This window comes from Chenopodium album, chromosome 16 (assembly GCF_948465745.1).
Source record: "Chenopodium album chromosome 16, dcCheAlbu1.1, whole genome shotgun sequence".
Classification (NCBI taxonomy): Eukaryota; Viridiplantae; Streptophyta; class Magnoliopsida; order Caryophyllales; family Amaranthaceae; genus Chenopodium; species Chenopodium album.
The window spans coordinates 47,440,629-47,459,400 of record NC_137849.1 but is presented as its reverse complement, the minus strand read 5'-3'; the positions used below and the strand labels follow the sequence as shown (position 1 = coordinate 47,459,400).

The window sequence follows — 18,772 nt, the reverse complement described above, 5'->3', positions numbered from 1 at the left end:
TGGCATACCCTTCTCAAAGTTGCAAATAATAAGAAATGAGGGTACTATTATTATTATAAATGTAGATATTGTATCTGTTATGAATAATGGAACAGAAATAACTTTAGATTTTTAGGTGGGTGTGGAGGTACCATCCTCCACCTCTAACCCGCTCCATCAACATCTACTTAGTGTTAATATAGAGTATAATGACGATAATGCCGAGTTTAGACAAGTAGTTATGTGTAAATGGTAAGCAATGGAATATTCATGAGAATCGGATCTTACTCAATTTGGTTACATTCCATATATCGACGAATTAGTGAAAACAAAACCTTTCAAACCAATAATGAAAAATAACGTAAGAAAAAAAACATAAAAAAGCCTAATTAAACACGTCACCTTATCAACCTTTTTAGCAATAAAATAAAAATATCTCCTTCTTAGTTCTCACTTTCTGAGAGCTCAAAAGGCCAAATTAAAATATACACACCCATTTTTCTGAATAATAAAATCAAATTAATAATATAATTTTTTTTTTTTTTAAATATCTTTTCCATCCATTTGTCCTGTTTTTTTTAGTTTTAATTTCCTTATTTCAAAAAATATCCGCCATTGAAGAAGCTCTTCGAAGCTCTGCACCTCCACTAACTCACTGTCACTGTTCTAAGTTCGGTTAGTTTTCTTCTCTTCTCCTTGTTTCTCTCTCCTCTCTCTTCATGCTATTTTTGTGTGTTATCTAGCTCAATTAATTTTGATTTTTTTTTTATATTTATATTACTCATATTTGTGATTTTTTTAGGGTTTTCTTTGTGCATTCATTTTGATAATTTGATATTTGAATCGTCAATTTTGTTAGTGTAATCTGAAAATTTGTTGTTTCGTCAGGTGTTTGTGCTTCGGTCAACGATAGGTCAAAGCTGTTGGTTTAGTTGACGGTGTTTTGGTATTGATTGGTATGAAATGGATGTTGGTTATAGTTTTAAGCAGTCCAATTTGATTCATGGAATTGAGTGCAGAAGATATCGTTCTGATTTTATCCATTCGAAATTGGGGTTTAGAGTCAGTGGGTTTGGGTATAATAAGTATGGAAGTAATTCAAGGTCAGTTTCAAGAATCTGTTTGAGGAAGAATGTGAAGGGAATTGGTATTGTTAGTGGTGGTTCTATCGTAAAATTGCCGTTTGGGAGGGATTTTGATGGTCAATTGTGGGGTTTGCCTTCGAGGAAAGCCGTGGTAGGTGGGAGCGAGAAGGGTTCTGAGTCTGGGAGTTTGGGAGGGGTTGCTCGGTGTCAGGGTAATGATGCTGTAGTTTACATCGATGGAAATGGTCGGAGTGCTGAGGTAGGAAAAGATTATGAAGGAGAAGGGTGGATAGAAGAGGATAGTCTTGACTTAGAGTTGGATAGTTCTGGAGGAGAGAAGGACAAAAAAGAAGATGAGGTAGCTCAGGATACAACTTTGGAGGATTTGAGAGAATCGTTGCTGAAGGCATGCAGGGAATTGGAAATTGCACGGCTGAACAGTACTATGTTCGAAAAGAAGGCACAGAATATATCGGAAGCTGCCTTTGCGTTAAAAGATCAAGCAGTGAATGCTAGGAATGATGTTGATAGTACGCTGAAAATGATAGAAGAGCTAATAGATCAAGAAGTGGGTGCTAAGGAAGCTCTTCAGAGGGCCACAATGTCTCTTTCTTTGGCTGAGGCAAGGCTTCAGGTGGCCTTGGACACTGTAGAGATCGTCAAATCGAATAGTGATTCCGAAAATGAAAGTGATGAGGTTGTCTTAAATCAGCTAAGGCAAGAGGAGGATGCCCTACTAGCTGCTCAGAAGGAGATCAAGGAATTCAGGATGGCTTTAGAAAATTGCGAAGCAGAGCTAACAAGGCTGCAGCTAAAGAAAGAGGAGCTGCAGAAAGAAGTGGAAAGATTAAATGAAGTTGCTGATCAGGCTCAGATAAATGCACTGAAAGCTGAAGAGGATGTCGCTAACATAATGCTTTTAGCCGAGCAGGCTGTTGCTTTTGAGCTTGAGGCTGCTCAGCGCGTGAATGATGCTGAGATGGCCTTGCAGCGAGCTGAAAAGCTGCTCTCTAGTTCTCAAACTGATGTCAAAGATTCTATTGATCTTTCAAGTAGGTCATCCTCAATTGAAGATGTTGCTATTCAGGAAGAGATGTCCGAAGGAACTCTGGGTACTGATGGCTTTGAAAGTGAAAACAATTTGGTTGTAGAAGGTGCTTTTTTGGCCAGCAAACCATCACTGGATAAGCCCTCTGACAAAACAAGCCAGAGTTTGATTGACGTTGCTTTATCTGATGATTCAAGCGACAAAGATAATAGAAAACCATACGTAGAAGTCAATAGAGATGCTGATGCAGAGGTAGAAAAAGTGAAGAGCGCAGCACAAGCTAAGAAATTAGAGATACAAAAAGAAGTGGCACGTGACAGTTCTCCACCAAGTAGCTCAAAGGCATCAGTGAAGAAATCATCTCGATTCTTTTCTGCATCATTCTTTTCATTTGATGAAGATGATGAAGAGTTCACACCGGCCTCTGTTTTTCATGGTGTTATGGATTCTGCAAAGAAGCAGTTGCCAAAATTGATCGTTGGAATATTGCTCATTGGAGCAGGGTATGTTGAATCAGTTTTTAGTTTTTTCTTTTCCAGTTCTATATTTCTTCTACTGTTGTTGTATGTGATGCGTAAATTTTGTAAAATACTGCTCTATAAATATCATTTTTTCTTATCCCTCATAATTCTTATGAAGTACTACATGTTAATCTGTGAAAAAAATGAAGCCTCTTTAAATCATGCCGAAACCTTGGCTTAGCCTCTAAATTTTACTTAGCTAATGTATTCAGTATCAATTTGTTTGGGCACCTTTGTGCCGAGTAGTTGAATTCCTTGGTTGAAACTTCATTTCATTTCTAATTAAGCAGAAATTTCATTCTTTTTTAGATGCCTAATGGATTGTAACATGTAGTCCTCTACACCTCCTAAATGTTCGCTACATGGCTTATAAGTTAAACTGTTCCACAAGGAACTAATAATCTAATACTTGGAATCATTTCTCTGAACTATCGTGTTGTCTACTCAGTGTCTGATGAAAGAAGAGTTCCCATAGTTTCTGTTACCAGTCAATGTTCGTAATGTCTCCTATGTTTGAAGTCCTATCTGTATACCAATTAAAATTTAGCAAGCAATTATGTGTGAGCTTAGTCAAATTCCTTTCTTGATAAGACTAATATTTAAAATCCTTCCTAGGTTCTGAAACATTGATAGCTGAATGAATTTGATATTTCACTGTTTATTGTCGTAAATAATGCATATATTACCTTATCTGATACTAGGTTAACTTACTAACAGGGTTGGCTATTATATTAACCGAGGTGAGAGAGGTGCTCAGCTGTTTCAGCCACAACATGTATTAACCTCCACTATTGAAGAAGTTTCTTCAAATGGAAAACCTCTGATTCAGCAAATGCAGAAAATTTCTAAGACAGTGAAGAGTCTAATTGATAAGCTTCCCCAGCAAGAGGCATGTGGTTTCCTCCACTTACCCATTTTTCATTAATATATAAAATATATTATAGTTCATATATTCGATTTCTTAAGTGTCTTGTTATAGTCTTCGGAGAAAAGGTTTTAATCTGGTGTTTGTTTGTTGTATGTCCTCTCTTTCTACAGATTAATGAAGAGGAAGCATCCTTGTTTGATATGCTATGGTTGTTGCTGGCCAGTGTGATATTTGTACCTATTTTCCAGAAAATTCCTGGGGGTAATCCTTCTCTCTACCTTAAATGATGGGTTGTATCTATTGTATGTATAATGTATTTTCAGAATGTATGCAGCCCTGTAAGAATTTTATTGAGCAAATTTATATTCCAGAAAAGTTCGAATGTTACTGATTTTCACTTCCACTCTTCTGATATGTGTCTAGAAGTTTTAGTATTGCAATCTCTAATTATAATACTTTTTGGCAATCTTATTCCCTGCGTTTTCTTATCTTCAGGTAGCCCTGTCCTTGGTTATTTGGCTGCTGGAATCTTGATTGGTCCATACGGCCTCTCAATAATTCGTCATGTGCATGGAACTAAGGCGATTGCAGAATTTGGAGTTGTGTTTTTACTATTTAACATTGGCCTTGAGGTACAAAAATCTGTCTAGGCTCTTGTAACATAATCTGAACTAATGTAATTACCAAGTTACAGAACTTAAATACGTTTTGATGTTTTCCCCATTGACAGCTTTCTGTTGAAAGACTGAGCTCCATGAAGAAGTACGTATTTGGTTTAGGTTCTGCCCAGGTACTAAAATGTTAAGTTCTCACCATTCACATATATCTTGGCCCTCTTGGGGTTATTCATGCTTTAAGTATTGTATTACTGACTTTGGGTTATGCAGGTGCTGTTAACAGCTGCAGTAGTTGGCATGGTGGCCCATTATATTTCAAAACAGGCAGGTCCTGCGGCAATAGTAATTGGGAATGGCTTGGCCTTGTCATCAACTGCTGTTGTCCTGCAGGTAACATTCATAATTGTTGGTTGTGTGTTTTGTGCTCCCTCTAATGCCCTAATAGGACTATAGGGGACTAGGAGTGTGATTCTAAACTCCATCATGATATCTAATTGTTCGCTTTGCACAAGGTCATCTTTAGGCAAAACACAACCATAAATCCCATCTTACAGATTGTTCACTGGGATATTTGCTTCCATTCTAGGATTCTAGCAATTTAGCATAAGCAATCAAAGTGTCTGTGTACATGTGCTTGCCCCTTGAGATTGAAATGTGCTATTTTCCATGTCTTTTGATGTTTAACTAAGGCTTAGAGCAATATACAAAGGAAGGTCCAGGTAGTTTGATCTTGTGATATATAGGTTCAAACAAAGCTTGGTTAATAAAAAATATTGGGGATCAGATGAGCATGAGAATGTACTCCAGAGAAAACTAAATTTCTAATTACCTACCTACTTCCACTGAGAAAATTATATTTTGTGCTGCATAAACTTAATCTAGATGATTTTTGATGGAGTTTCTTCAACTTTTGATTCAGGTTTTGCAAGAGCGAGGGGAGAGCACTTCACGGCATGGGCGTTCTACATTTTCAGTCTTACTATTCCAGGTAAACCTTTTAGTCTGGGATAAATTCTGGAGATAGTTAATTTATGAGGAGAATCTTCCTTCCATTGTCATTTGTAAAGAGCTTTTGGTTGATGTTTGATCGCAAGTTGAATCCTTGCCATTTTCTACCAAGACATGTCTGGGCTAACAAATAGAGCCAAGGGTTAGATAGATGCGCCAGTGCTGCTAGATTTCGGATTATGTGGTAAACTGGCTGTCTATGGCCATGCATATTTTCTAGCTGCAGCTTCACAATTGCATGATTTACATTACATTGATGCTTGTAAAATACGCCATTGCTCCTTGAAATCCAATCAAGCTCCTTGTATAGATCTTAGTCAATATATTATTGGTTCACTTTTTTTTTTCTCCTGAAATAATTTCTGGTATTTTGCTTTTGCTTTTCTTTGCTATTTTTCCAGGATTTAGCTGTGGTGGTTTTGCTGATACTCATACCACTCATTTCACCAAATTCTTCTAAAGGCGGGGTAACTACTTCAAATATTTTTGCATTATTTCATTATTTTGCTCTTTGTTGAATGTCTTTATGCGTATTTGTTTTTTAATCTTTATGTACGTTGCTTGGTTGCAGAAGTCCTGCAATGTGGTTATTTGTGATACGTGGCAAGTTGGCAACTTATAATTTTTTACTGTGAATCTTTGTAACAGAGAATAAATGGTTATTGATTTGAAAAGTATCCCACTGCATTTCACTTTGTTGAAATTACTTAAATTAGCTTTTTAGTTAATGAACTGAAACATCCATGTTAGAAGCATTAATTGAAACTTAAAAGTGCAATCTAAGTCATAATTAATTGATTTTAACCAAGGTTAAGCTGAAGCTGTGGCTGGAGCATGATGACCCTATCATCTGTAATAGGGGTTGAGGTGTGTTGTGGATTCATGGGATGTTTCTGGTTTGTGGTATGTTCTGTCTGGTCATTCTCAGCTTAGTTGCTTTGAGTTTTCCAGAATGGCTGGCTAGCTTTCTTATATATATATTCTTTTTCATGATGGTTGTGGTTATGGATCCAGTAAGATTTTTTATTTGAGCTGGTGCATTGAAAAGCTTTAAGGGAGATTAAAAGGTATCTGAGGGGCCAGAATGAAGGGATTGGTTTTAAGTATACCTCTAAGGTGGCTTTTCTTGTGAAAGATTTAATTCTGAGGATGAAACCTTACTCTATGTGTTGCATCAAAAAGCAACAAGTAGGATAGTGTTGGGACCATAATGAAAACAAATATAAAGCGCTTCATACAAAGATTGAACTTGTAAATTTACTATTTCCTCCATTCCATATTATCTGTGTATTTCAACTCACTTAAAATACCTATGCAGTATTATTTGTCAGCTTGATTTACCTATGGAATAGGGCTTGTGGTTTTCAATATTGATTATATAACTAACAACTCATCAAATTACCTGTACATAATCAGTGACTTTTATTGGAATGGAAAGAGTATATCTAATAAAGAGGTAGATGTCACCCCCTAATTCATGGGCAGAACATAGTTGTAGGTGTTGAGTAAAAGGAAGAAAGCCTACAGCAATCTAAACAACTACATTAAAATAATGACCAATAATTTATTTTACTCTGCTGTTTATTCAGATTGGTTTCCAAGCTATTGCAGAAGCCCTAGGATTGGCTGCTGTTAAGGCAGTTGTTGCAATTGCCGCTATAATTGCTGGTGGACGCTTGGTAAGTGGTTGAATTTTTTGCACATTTCAGTGCCAGCGTGAAGATGGTTGTTAGTGATTGTTTACAATTTTATGCTACTAGTATCTTGTCTAAATACATTGAACTTATATTGCTCAGAATAAATTGTGATGTATTGCTAGCTAATATTGTTAATAACTTAATAAGTCACCTTGGTTGTCCCTTCTCGGTCAAGTAAACTAAAGAGAAATTATTGTGTGAGACAAAACTAATGACATTGTAGCTTACTCCCTCTATCCTATAGTTGTTTGCTCACTTTGCTTTTTATCTGTCCCAAAATAGTTTGCTCACTTTCCTTTTTGTCTATCTTAGATTAGTTTGACCATTTCCAAAAATGGTGAAGGCCTCTGTATTTTGATCATCAATTATTATTTTTCCCACTACCAAAAGTTAGGATCTCACATTCTGCTCTTATTCTCTTATAAATTACTCTACTATCTCTATCACATTTGATTAAATAACATTTGATGACCAATCACCAACTTATCTCGTCAAATTATGAGCCATAATAAGTGAGAAAACTATTCTGGGAAGGAGGGGTGTGTTAGTAATTATAATACAAAAAAGATTTTCCCTCTATTTTTTTTTTGGTAATCTGTATAATTTGTCATACACTCTTCTTGCAAGTTTGAACACAAAAAACTAAGAAAATTTGTCATACATTTATATCGCTGGTTATATATGCATGAGGGAGCAGTTTTGTTACTTCAGGAAAATTTCTCTTTGTAAGTCTAGTTTTCAAAATTATAATCTTTGCTTGATGTTATTTGTTAAACAATTACTTTGCAAGAACATATTCTTACTTCTTGGATCATCTGCAGCTTCTTCGACCAATTTACAGGCAAATTGCTGAAAACCAGAACGCGGAGATATTTTCTGCCTGTACACTTCTTGTTATACTAGGGACAAGTCTCCTTACTGCTAGGGTGAGTGGGAAAACTTTTATGAATCATAACTTATGCTTTTTAATTTTTTTAAATTTTTTATTTCTTAATTTATTGTGAGGGGCTAGTTGTCACAACCAAGTGGGAAGGGTGATTGTCTGAAAAAGAGTTATCCTGTCCAGTGTTCCTGTCATCAGTTCATTTAGATCTTGTTTTTTATTCTTTCAGGCTGGTCTATCTATGGCATTAGGGGCATTTTTGGCTGGTTTACTTCTTGCAGAAACTGAGTTTTCATTGCAAGTGGAGTCAGATATTGCACCATATCGCGGCCTTCTTTTGGGTCTTTTCTTCATGACGGTATGTACTTCAGATCTTGCTTCCCAACATGCATCTTCTGAGATTTTCACTAAAGCTCTTCATTATGCTCTGCTGCCAATCTTTCCATCATGCACATAGAGTATGTGTGGCCTTCCATTGGGATTTCGGTCTGTAATTTTTTTGGAAGCTTGTGATAGATTCATTGCTGAAATCTTTCCTTTTTCTTTGGGGCAAATTGCTTTTGCCTTATCCTCTGAGTTATTTAAAATTTAATCTGAGTTACACCTGGGATTAGCTAATCCATGCATTACCAGCTAGGTGCTGACCTTAAGCATGTTTGATATAAAGGCTCTGGACTTTCTTCTTTACTGTTTTCTCAGAGCCATTGGGTTCTGATTCCCATTTATCTGACTGTCACTTTTGATATATATATTTTTTAAAATGATTATTGTGTAGACTGTCATTTGTTTCATTTAATTAACTTTTCATCACAATTTGTTAATTTAGTCAGCACCTGTTTTTTGTTTTCCAGGTAGGGATGTCTATTGATCCAAAACTTCTCCTCTCAAACTTCCCGGTTATCATGGGAGCATTAGGACTTCTGATCGTGGGCAAGACTATGCTGGTTACTTTAGTTGGTAGAGTCTTTGGTGTTTCAACAGTAGCTGCAATCAGAACAGGTCTTCTTCTTGCTCCTGGAGGAGAATTCGCCTTTGTTGCATTTGGTGAAGCTGTAAACCAGGTTTGACCTTGCGTTTTGTTAATCCTCATTTTCTAATTTTATTGGAATCCTTCTTGCATTTATTATTATTTTGTGTCTCTTCTTTGTCTCAATTGGTGCACCTGAAGAATACAGCATCTTTAATCTTTGATTCAAGGCATTGTTTGTATGTTACAAGTTTACTTTCATTTTGGCTTGGATTTTGATAAAGTGATAAACTTGCATAGTTGCATGTTGAGCATTCTTTGATATTTATGCAAATGAGGAAAAAAGCCTTGGGAAAAATTGAATTACATAAACTAGCTAGTAACTAACTACACATGGTAACGCCAGTCCTTCAATATTATCCTAGATACTTTTGATCAGATGCATCAAAGGAGCTTGTGGAACTTGTATATGCTAGCAATTCATCACTATACTTAATTCCCAGTAACAATGCATCAGAACAATCTCCCCATCTGGAAATTTGTTTAGATTGCTGCATACATTCTCCTAGCTTCATTCTTCAAGATATGAAATACCCCCAATACCCCCCCCCCCTCCACCTGCAAGCCCAGGTCCTCCTTTTACAGCACCATCTGTGCCAACCACGCACAAGGAACCACCCAACTAAATGATGGACTTGCATGTTATAACTTGTGGATAATGGGAAGGTCCAATTAAATGTGCTTGTGTGTAACAGCATAGATTATCAATGGTAGAGGTTTTCGTATCTCTTCTATTAGTGTGCATCTAAATTTATTACTCTTCTACATGATCACAAGCACAATTCTATCTCTGTCTGTCCAGAATATTAGGGTAATTGTATTAGCTCATTAGCTGAAATAACTCTATATTTGCTTATTGCTGTTGGCTTTACCTGCAGGGCATAATGTCTCCCCAGCTGTCATCTTTGTTGTTCCTTGTGGTTGGGATTTCCATGGCTCTTACACCATGGCTGGCTGCTGGTGGCCAGCTGATTGCCTCTCGCTTTGAGTTGCATGATGTGCGAAGTTTATTACCTGTTGAGAGTGAGGTATCTCGTAACCTTCTTTTTATTTTTCCTACAATATGCCCTTAGGTTCTTGCTCACTGTGTTGATGAAGTTTGTGATAATTATATGGCGTAATTGAAGTGAAATTGGTTGGCCTTGTGATTTATTGTCCATGAAATCTGACTTTAGAAAGCATGGGAACGGAAGATAGGTTCTGTTTCTTTGTTTTGGAAAGAAAACTGCTGAGAAAATGCAGAGGAGTGCAAAGCAAAATGTTTCTGAAATGGGTTGAAGAGGGGATCATTTCCAACTATTTAATGAATGACCCAGAAAATTCTGGAACGTTTCGTAACTTGAAGTCAACATGGCACATTTCCAGCCATTAATAGTTAGATAGGTGGAAAAAATGTTTATAATAGCTCTTTATTCACTTTCATCTTCTTCAAGTGTACTTTTTTACTTTAGTTGGTGGTTGCTGGAGGAAGTTTCCTGTCCGCTTGCACAATGGTGGTCTGTTCTGATAGGATATGAGCGTTGGTGGTTTCAAATTGAATGTTGTGGCTGATTCATGGGAACTAAACGTTAAGTTTGACGCTTTATTTCAGTGGGTTGAGCTCAGTGTTAGCTAATTCTCACTAGCTGTGCTTTTTAACAGAAAATCTCTTTGCACTAAGAATAAGTTTTTTAACAAAAAACTAAAACATAAAAATAAAATTGATTAAACAGTATTTAATCTGATGCTACCTTTTTGTAAGTTAATGCTTCCCCTTTCCCTGTTTTTATACTTTTATAGTTGTCGTTTTCCTGTAAGTGCAGCCAATTTTTAAAGTCTTAGATGGCTGGTGCTAATTTAGTTTGAATGAGAACAACTGAAATGTCTCCAAGCACTCTTGCTTATGTCAGACCTGTAGCAAGGATGATTTTGACTGCATGCCTATTCCCGACTAAAGTAATTTCCCAGGAAAATGACCATTCAAGATTAAAATTCATAAAGATAACAGCGTCTGGTTTAGGTGGGTTTAATTGAGGTCTGACATTACAAGTGAGATATTGCAGGAGATTCAAAAGATTTTATTGTCCAAAGATAAGTTGGTTCAATGCTTGAATTGATAGGTTTGGTTCCTGAAGGTGTTGGTGTGATGGCCATCTGCTGATTGTAGAAGCACGCTGTGCATATTCCTAAAGAAGGGTTTTATTGATCATGAAAGGTCTACTAGAATTAATGATGGGAAGCAGTTAGGCTCCTCAAACTGTCATGTCAGGCTACTGAAAAATCTCAGTAGTTTACAGAACATAAGGGGAGGAATTGAGTGTAAACATAGACCTATCCACTTAGCTTATCCAGCAAGGATTCTAAATGACGATTAGTGTCAACATAAATGATGTGTTGCTCAAAAATGTTCTTCAGTTAGAATGGCATGCCTCTTGACTAGCGTGGAAGGACTTCGGTCTAGCTGAAGGTGTATCTTAAAATGAAGCCATAATAACTTCAGTCTGAAATGTGGGAAAGACACATGCGCTATATGGTCTCCAGAAGCGTGGAAAAGCAATGTAGATAAATGCCTTGAAATTGAGGGAATAGATTAGTCTTTATCATCCTGGTTTCAATGTGGAGGGGGTTTAGTATTCTTCGTATGTCTAGCTTTGTTCGGATCCCGCTATTTTTTGTAAAAGTTGTAAAGTTTTTTCTATTCTAGATAATCAACAACAAAAATGACACGAATTCCCTTTCCTGTTTATGACCCATACTTCTTTCAGTTCTCACCTTTCAGGCTTTCAAATGATTTTTTATGTTTCTTATTTTTCTGGTGACATGTTTTATTTCGTCCCAGACGGATGACTTGCAGGATCATATTATTATTTGTGGATTTGGACGTGTAGGCCAGGTGAACATCATTGTTATAAATTCTTAAGTTCCTGAAGTCTATCTTCAGCTTTGCCTCTTTTTTTTTTCCTCCCTCCCTGTGATCTTGCTTCTTTCATGCAGATCATAGCTCAGCTCCTGTCAGAACGTTTGATACCATTTGTTGCTCTTGATGTTAGAAGGTAAACTTATACTCATTTTAAATATGCACCAAATATTGCTGGATCTCCTTTAAAGCTATGTGTATGATCATGGTAAGATTTGTATATATAGCTCTTTCTCTTGCCCGCATCCCACTTAGTTGAGACCTTTAAACACTGGGTTTATTTTTATTTGATCTTTTTCTCCTAGGGCAGACGATACCGCTTTGTTTTTTTTTGGTCTATGAATATATCTTTTGTCTTAATGCAGAAAAACTAGATATCACATACTTGACATATTCTGTACTTAAAAATATCATGCTAATAATATGCTTCTCAAGGAGTCATTGGTCACAATAATATGATAAATGTATCTGATCCTCTTGGGAAGCAAGCTTGTATATTATAGCTGCTGACAAATGTGTGTGCGTGTGTGGGCGCACGTGTGCGCGTGTGTATGTGGGCGAAATAAGTCTGCTAGGGCTGTAGCAAGTATTCTTTTTTTCTTAAAGATGACAAACCTATGCATGAAAATCTAGGCAAGCATCCAAGAAATGAAAGTAAAGGTTATATTTAGTACAACTATACATGAGAAACATACGAAGTTAAATAAGGAAACAAGGGCCTTTAGAAATTTGCATTAGTTACTGTTTCAAAAATTTCACTTAATTGTGTTTCTGAGTGTACCTCACATTGAAAAATGAGTTTAGTCACACTTGAGCATTTATTTTGTACACATTTCAATGAACTGGTTGCTAATACAGTTTAGAGACCATTACCGCAATATATATATATATATGTGTATATATATATATATATATAGGCTACTTTTCTGCTTTCTTATGCCTTACCGAGGATGGGAGCCTCTTCAGATATATGAATGTTGATGTTATTTGACTGATGGAAGGTCTTAATGTATAATAACTGCTTTATGCTTCATGTTTCTTATGCTTATGTTTCACGATCTCAGTGACAGGGTAGCAATTGGTCGTGCACTTGATCTTCCTGTATATTTTGGAGATGCTGGAAGTCGTGAGGTACAACAAATTTCCAAGCTATACAAGCTTGTTGCGTATTCTCATTTAATAAGCTTTACTATTTTGTGTTTAGGTACTTCATAAGGTTGGGGCTGAAAGAGCTTGTGCCGCAGCAATAACGTTGGACACTCCTGGTGCAAATTATAGAACTGTTTGGGCTTTGAGCAAGCATTTCCCAAATGTTAAAACGTTTGTCCGTGCACATGATGTCGATCATGGTCTAAATCTAGAAAAGGCTGGGGCAACTGCGGTATGATGTTTAAGTACCCTGTTTATTTTGTTTTCTTTACCTGTTATAGTACTCATGGATAGCCTTTCATATTGTGGAGTGTGGACTACTGAGATTTTGCTTGATCTAATTACCGTGTGCTATATAAAGTTGTATCTTGTTGGGTTTTTTTTATTTTCTGAACTGATAATATCAGAATTAATTCATATTCTGACATTGTTATTATGCAAAAAAGTCTCACAATATTCTTGCTCCAGGTTGTCCCTGAGACATTGGAACCAAGTCTACAGTTGGCAGCTGCTGTTCTTGCACAGGTATGTCTTGATATTGTGAAAGAATGTGAGCAAGTGATAAAATTGTGATTGTGTAGTGTATTTGTTTATCCCTCCATAAGAAATTTTAATAGCTCATACAATCCTTCATATATATGCTGATATTTATAAATTATCTGCAGGGTAATGTTTTACTTTTCTTTAGTACACCCCGTGTTGTTGGATTCTAACATTGCATTTTAGAATATACATTGTAGTTTTTAAAATATATTTTCCTAGAATTACAAAGTTTAATAAACGAGAACGGAGGTAAATTTCAATTCAAAAGGCCAATAAAGGTGGACAACCGTTGTGGTCAACTCTTTCAGTGGTTTAATATCCAGTTAACTTGCCAACAATGGTGATAATTTATGTACTAATGACTGTGATTTGAAATTTGGTGTTTTTCTTCTTTTAGGCTAAACTTCCAACATCAGAGATAGCATCTGCAATCAATGAGTTTAGATCCCGTCACCTCTCTGAACTGACTGAGGTATAAGCTATTTCATATCTTTGACATGATCTGTTGCTACCCATTTATGAATAGTGTTTTAAATATACTGAATTCCGTGTTATTGCAGCTGTGTGAAGCTAGTGGAAGTTCACTAGGTTATGGATATTCTCGAGTCATGAGCAAACCCAAATCCCAACCAGTTGACTCTTCCGATGATAACCAAGTCATCGAGGGAACACTGGCTATATAAATTTGCAGCTAATACAACCAAGAGTAGAGAAGGCAACAAAACTGTATAGTTTCATTACATTCTCACTAGTGTAATTTGTATAGAATTTTTGGGCAAAAATATCAAAGGTAAATACTTCTTTTTCGTTTCTATTCATCTTTGATCTATGATTAAAATGCTCATTTCCTCTTTGTGGGGAATCCAAAATTTTGACCAATTTGCCTTCTGAATCAAAAGCGAAGGAGCTTTCAACCTTTATGTTCATTTTGAAAATTTGTAATTACGAATTACGATATTTGACGAATGCCTTTATTTATCAATCTATACCTAATAAAAGCTTTAGGAAATGAAAAGAAAATGTTCCTCTAAAATTGCCTTCATTTTCCCTTTTTTGCTTGTAATAATGAAAATACAACTCTTTTCAAAAGGTTGTATTTTATAATGACAGTTAAGTTGCATTGGAACATAAAATACGAATTACCATCCAGGAAAAGATAAGGATTCCATAACATAATGTATGTCAATATATTAACGTGAAAATGTAAACTTAATATTTAAGAATATGGACATAATGTTTCAAAAAAAAAATAAAAAAAAATATGGATATAAAACGCGAATAATTTTTACGAGTTCCTTCTCAACGGGATTAACCCTTTAACTATAGAGAGTTTTCGAAATTTTCAAACCCAAAAAGATAAAGGTTGAGGTGTTTTCCACAAACTTCATATCATCCTAGGAGACACTTTAGGTTGTTGGAGTCATCCGGTTTGCATCTTACTCGTATTTGTCTATTTGGCCGATAGATTGATGGACACACCTCCCATCACGTGGTATTTTACGAGGGGCATATTTGGGAGTTCCAATAATTTGCATATGATAGAGAGTCACATCAGGTAAACAATGATTTAGCAATTTTTTTTTTCTTTAGTAAAAATAACTCTTCACCTTATTTTGGCCTTATTTGAGGAGGAAGATAAGGAATCTCACAGATGAATCTCATGAAATTTGTTCCAACCTCCCCCCCCCCTCCCCCACTTTAGGCAGGTGAAAATGATGTTACTACTCCATCACCAACGACTGCAACCAGTGGCGAATCCAGGATTTTCAATCAGGGGTAGCGCAATACGGAGTAACACATAGTTATTTAAAATATTTAAAACTAAAATTAAAATCGAACTTTATTTTAGGGATTTATATTGAAAAATCCTACAAAAAACGCTTAGCAAAATAAAAAAAAAAAACCGATTGATTTTTTTGATGCCATGCAATGTGTTAGCATATTGTTATGCTCCATATTAATTGAAAATCTGATTTTTGAAGAAGCATATATGCATTTGACTGAGAGCTTATTCGTAAAACAATTAATAAGATATATTATACGTATAAAAAATAATTCAATTAAAAACTGCATAATAATATGAAGTATCATATTATTTTATTTAATTAATATTACTCCGTAGTAATTTTGTATCTAAATTATCACTACAGTTAATAAAATTTCTCCTATTACCGCTGTAGCAAACGTTGGCAATGCATATAACTATGAAATTTGATCCCATAATATACTGCAACGTTATTTAGTGAAAGTAGAACCCTAAAAGTGAGGTCGGTTTTTTCTACTGCAAATTCCCGCGGCCAAAGTCAGGTACTCCGTAATAAACTCTTAAGCTACAACTCAGAAGTCAGAATCCTTTCTTGTAACCCAAAAATGGCTTCCATGATTTTCTCCGATTGTTCAACTGCTCACCTTCTTCCTCTTCGCTGCCACCGTACCTGTACCGGTCTTTCCTTTTCTCGCCGGGTTTCTCTTCCTCTCACTTCCTCAAGGCTTTTCTTACCTTCTCTCTCCTTCCAACCTCATGCTTCTTCAACTTTTGTTTCAGGTTTTAATCTTTCTTTGAGATCATCCCTTTTCTTTTTATTGCTTATTTGCGTCCTTTCAATTCTGGGTTTTTCTTCTTTTTATGTGCTTTCTTTGGTCATTCACTGGCGCATTTTATCGAACACCTTTAAGGCTAATTGAAGTTTTCTCTGCAGGGATGATTTCCGATGTTTTTCTTTATTGGTGTTTGTTTTCCTGTTGAATTTGAATTGGGGTTGTGGAATTTGATGGGGTTTAGCATCAAATTTGCTTACTTTATCATTTTTACTCCCAAAATTTAGATGTTAGGTGTTTATTTCATTTGCAGGTAAATTTCATAGTTTAATTCAACTTTTTGTATATCATTGTTCCTTGAGAGTAAAATAATAATGGAAAAAATATAGGATGTGAATCATGTGATGTGTAGACGTTTGTGTATGATGCTGATTTTCGGAGTTATATTTAATTAGCTATTGCAAGTTATATGATAACGTTGATTGATAATTGAAATGCTGTAGTTAGTTATACTTCTAAAATTCTCATTTAATGATTCATTGTAAGCTCCTATTACAGCTAAAATGGCAACTGAGAGTTCTGCAAAAGTTATTGATGGCAAGGCGGTGGCGAAGCAAATTAGGGAGGAGATAGGTGTTGAAATAGCAAGAATGAAAGAAGCTACCGGTATTGTTCCAGGGTTGGCTGTGATCCTTGTTGGGGATAGAAAGGACTCTGCAACGTATGTCCGTAATAAGAAGAAAGCTTGTGATGCAGTGGGGATTAATTCTTTTGAAGCTCATTTGCCAGAAGATACAACAGAGCAGGAAGTGCTCAACTCTATCTCTAAGTTCAATGAAGATCCTTCAGTCCATGGAATACTTGTTCAATTACCTCTGCCTTCGGTATGCTTCTTGGAATGAATTGATTCTTTCTGTCCCACATATTTTCTTCTGTTTATGTTGATATTATATCGTAATACTAAAGCTTTTCCTGCTGTTGCTTTGTTAGGAATAAAATAAAAAAAGGATTGCTTTAATTAGTCAGTATTATCATGTTCCATGTTAATTCTTTGTGAAGTAGTGTAACTATAATACCGTATCACGAGATGGATGCTGCTCAAGTTATTTATTACTTGGTAAAATGCAGTTCTTCACTACTAAATCCTGCTTGTATAGTTGTATTTTCCTAATTATGTAGAAATTTAGGAGAAATCTGTTCTTGCAGCCACTAAATCCACTACAGTGAAAATAAGGCTTATTGCTCCATTACTCAATAATTTGGTTCTAAATCATAAACTTACGTGGGAAGATGTTTTCACTTAAATTTTTAAGGCTTATTGCTCCATTACTCAATAATTGGATTTTAAAAGGATGCTGACTATGTAGTGTGCACTACAACGATAAGGCATCCATGTAGGTGGCTGTCTAATTTACTACTCCTTTTTTACCGGTATGTGCTGATAAAAATAAAAAAAATAAAAAATGTGCTTTTTGCAGCATATGAATGAGGAGAAAATTTTGAATGCTGTTGGAATTGAAAAGGATGTTGATGGATTCCACCCTTTAAACATTGGCCGTCTTGCAATGCGGGGCAGGGAACCCTTGTTTGTCCCATGTACACCCAAAGGATGTATTGAGTTGTTGCATAGATATGGAATTCAAATAAAAGGGAAAAAGGCAGTTGTGATTGGCCGCAGCAATATAGTTGGGATGCCGGCTGCTCTTTTGCTGCAGGTAAGTTTAAAGTGTTAGTTCATATTTTTTCATGTATGCGTGAAATCGATCAAATCATGTTTTTTTTTTAACATTTCTTTCTATTCAATATGACCTTTAGAACACTTTCTGTTTGCAGAGGGAAGATGCTACTGTTACTATAGTTCATTCTAGAACAAACAATCCCGAGGATATTGTAAAAGAAGCAGATATTATCATTTCTGCTGTAGGACAGGCAAACATGGTTAGGGGTAGCTGGATCAAGCGTGGTGCTGCTATCATCGATGTTGGGATCAATCCAGTTGAGGTAAACCTGCAGCATCTTATGTGCTCAACTACCTTCTTATTGGGCATGTTGTAATTTTAAATTTCCATTTAGTAGAGATTAGAGAATAGATATATTAGCAGTTTATGCAAATTTCATGAATTATCAAAATAAAATATGAATGGTTAATGTGCGTTATAATGATTAGAAGTAAATCAGGAAGTGTCACCAATAATCCTAATTTAAATTAATAGAACTTATACTAACAGCATTTTAAATTTTAGTTTGTCAGTTTGAGATAGTGTCAAATATTTTTGCTAAGATATTTTATGCAACAACAGGATCCAGCAAGTCCTCGAGGATATCGTTTAGTTGGAGATGTTTGCTATGAAGAGGTTGTCAAGGTTGCTTCCGCTGTTACCCCTGTTCCTGGAGGCGTTGGTCCAATGACCATTGCTATGCTTCTTTCAAATACTCTCAGCTCAGCAAAAAGGATGCACAATTTCAGCTGATAATAGTGTTGATAGTTTCAGATTTGGAAGGTAGAAAGCAATTTACATGTTAGCACAATTGCTTTGCTACACCTTAGTTTTGCCCCCCTAACTGTTACAGCAACAAATAACAATCCAAGAGAAGCAACACAATCGATAATCATTTGGGGCACCTTATTGCTCTCAAGTGCAGAGAAGTAGAGGTTTTTGTAGGTTTAACTCCATCTTCCCTTGTCAACATTTGCCCAATACATGTTGCATGCATCTAAACCTATATGTTGTAATACAAAATTTGATTCATGATAATCGTTTCATAGAATATGTCATATATCAATAGCAGGGGATTTACAAATGAAAATCGTGTTGCGTGTGTGTAACCCATTTGTTCATTTAAGTGACACCTCTTTTATTTTGGCTATAAAAATTTTAACAGGTAACCCCCACTTGTTCGGTTGTTCCTATG

The 18,772-nt window shown here is 35.8% G+C and overlaps 2 protein-coding genes across 3 annotated transcripts; both read left to right on the top strand.

The window, feature by feature from the left end:
* The first annotated feature begins 435 nt into the window (after positions 1-435).
* LOC145586777 (K(+) efflux antiporter 2, chloroplastic-like) lies at positions 436-14,247 on the top strand. The gene is made up of 21 exons (XM_081643697.1): positions 436-654; positions 868-2,615; positions 3,351-3,522; positions 3,672-3,762; positions 3,997-4,133; positions 4,232-4,291; positions 4,389-4,508; positions 5,038-5,106; positions 5,528-5,593; positions 6,716-6,805; positions 7,645-7,749; positions 7,936-8,064; positions 8,558-8,767; positions 9,612-9,761; positions 11,552-11,605; positions 11,707-11,765; positions 12,694-12,760; positions 12,834-13,010; positions 13,247-13,303; positions 13,719-13,793; positions 13,882-14,247. Exons 2-21 carry the CDS (start codon positions 943-945, stop codon positions 14,002-14,004), a joined length of 3,684 nt encoding a protein of 1,227 aa, XP_081499823.1. The 5' UTR covers positions 436-654; positions 868-942; the 3' UTR covers positions 14,005-14,247.
* A 1,364-nt stretch (positions 14,248-15,611) lies between these two features.
* Positions 15,612-18,686, top strand: LOC145585700 (bifunctional protein FolD 4, chloroplastic-like). Of its 2 annotated transcripts, none has more exons than XM_081642410.1 (5): positions 15,612-15,628; positions 16,418-16,743; positions 17,338-17,574; positions 17,693-17,860; positions 18,160-18,686. In XM_081642410.1, the coding sequence occupies exons 2-5, from the start codon at positions 16,423-16,425 to the stop codon at positions 18,328-18,330; spliced, it is 897 nt and encodes a 298-aa protein (XP_081498536.1). In that variant the 5' UTR covers positions 15,612-15,628; positions 16,418-16,422; the 3' UTR covers positions 18,331-18,686. The 2 variants fall into 2 exon arrangements, with proteins under 2 accessions (XP_081498536.1, XP_081498535.1); XM_081642409.1 differs by lacking the exon at positions 15,612-15,628 and adding an exon at positions 15,636-15,866.
* Positions 18,687-18,772: the final 86 nt, after the last annotated feature.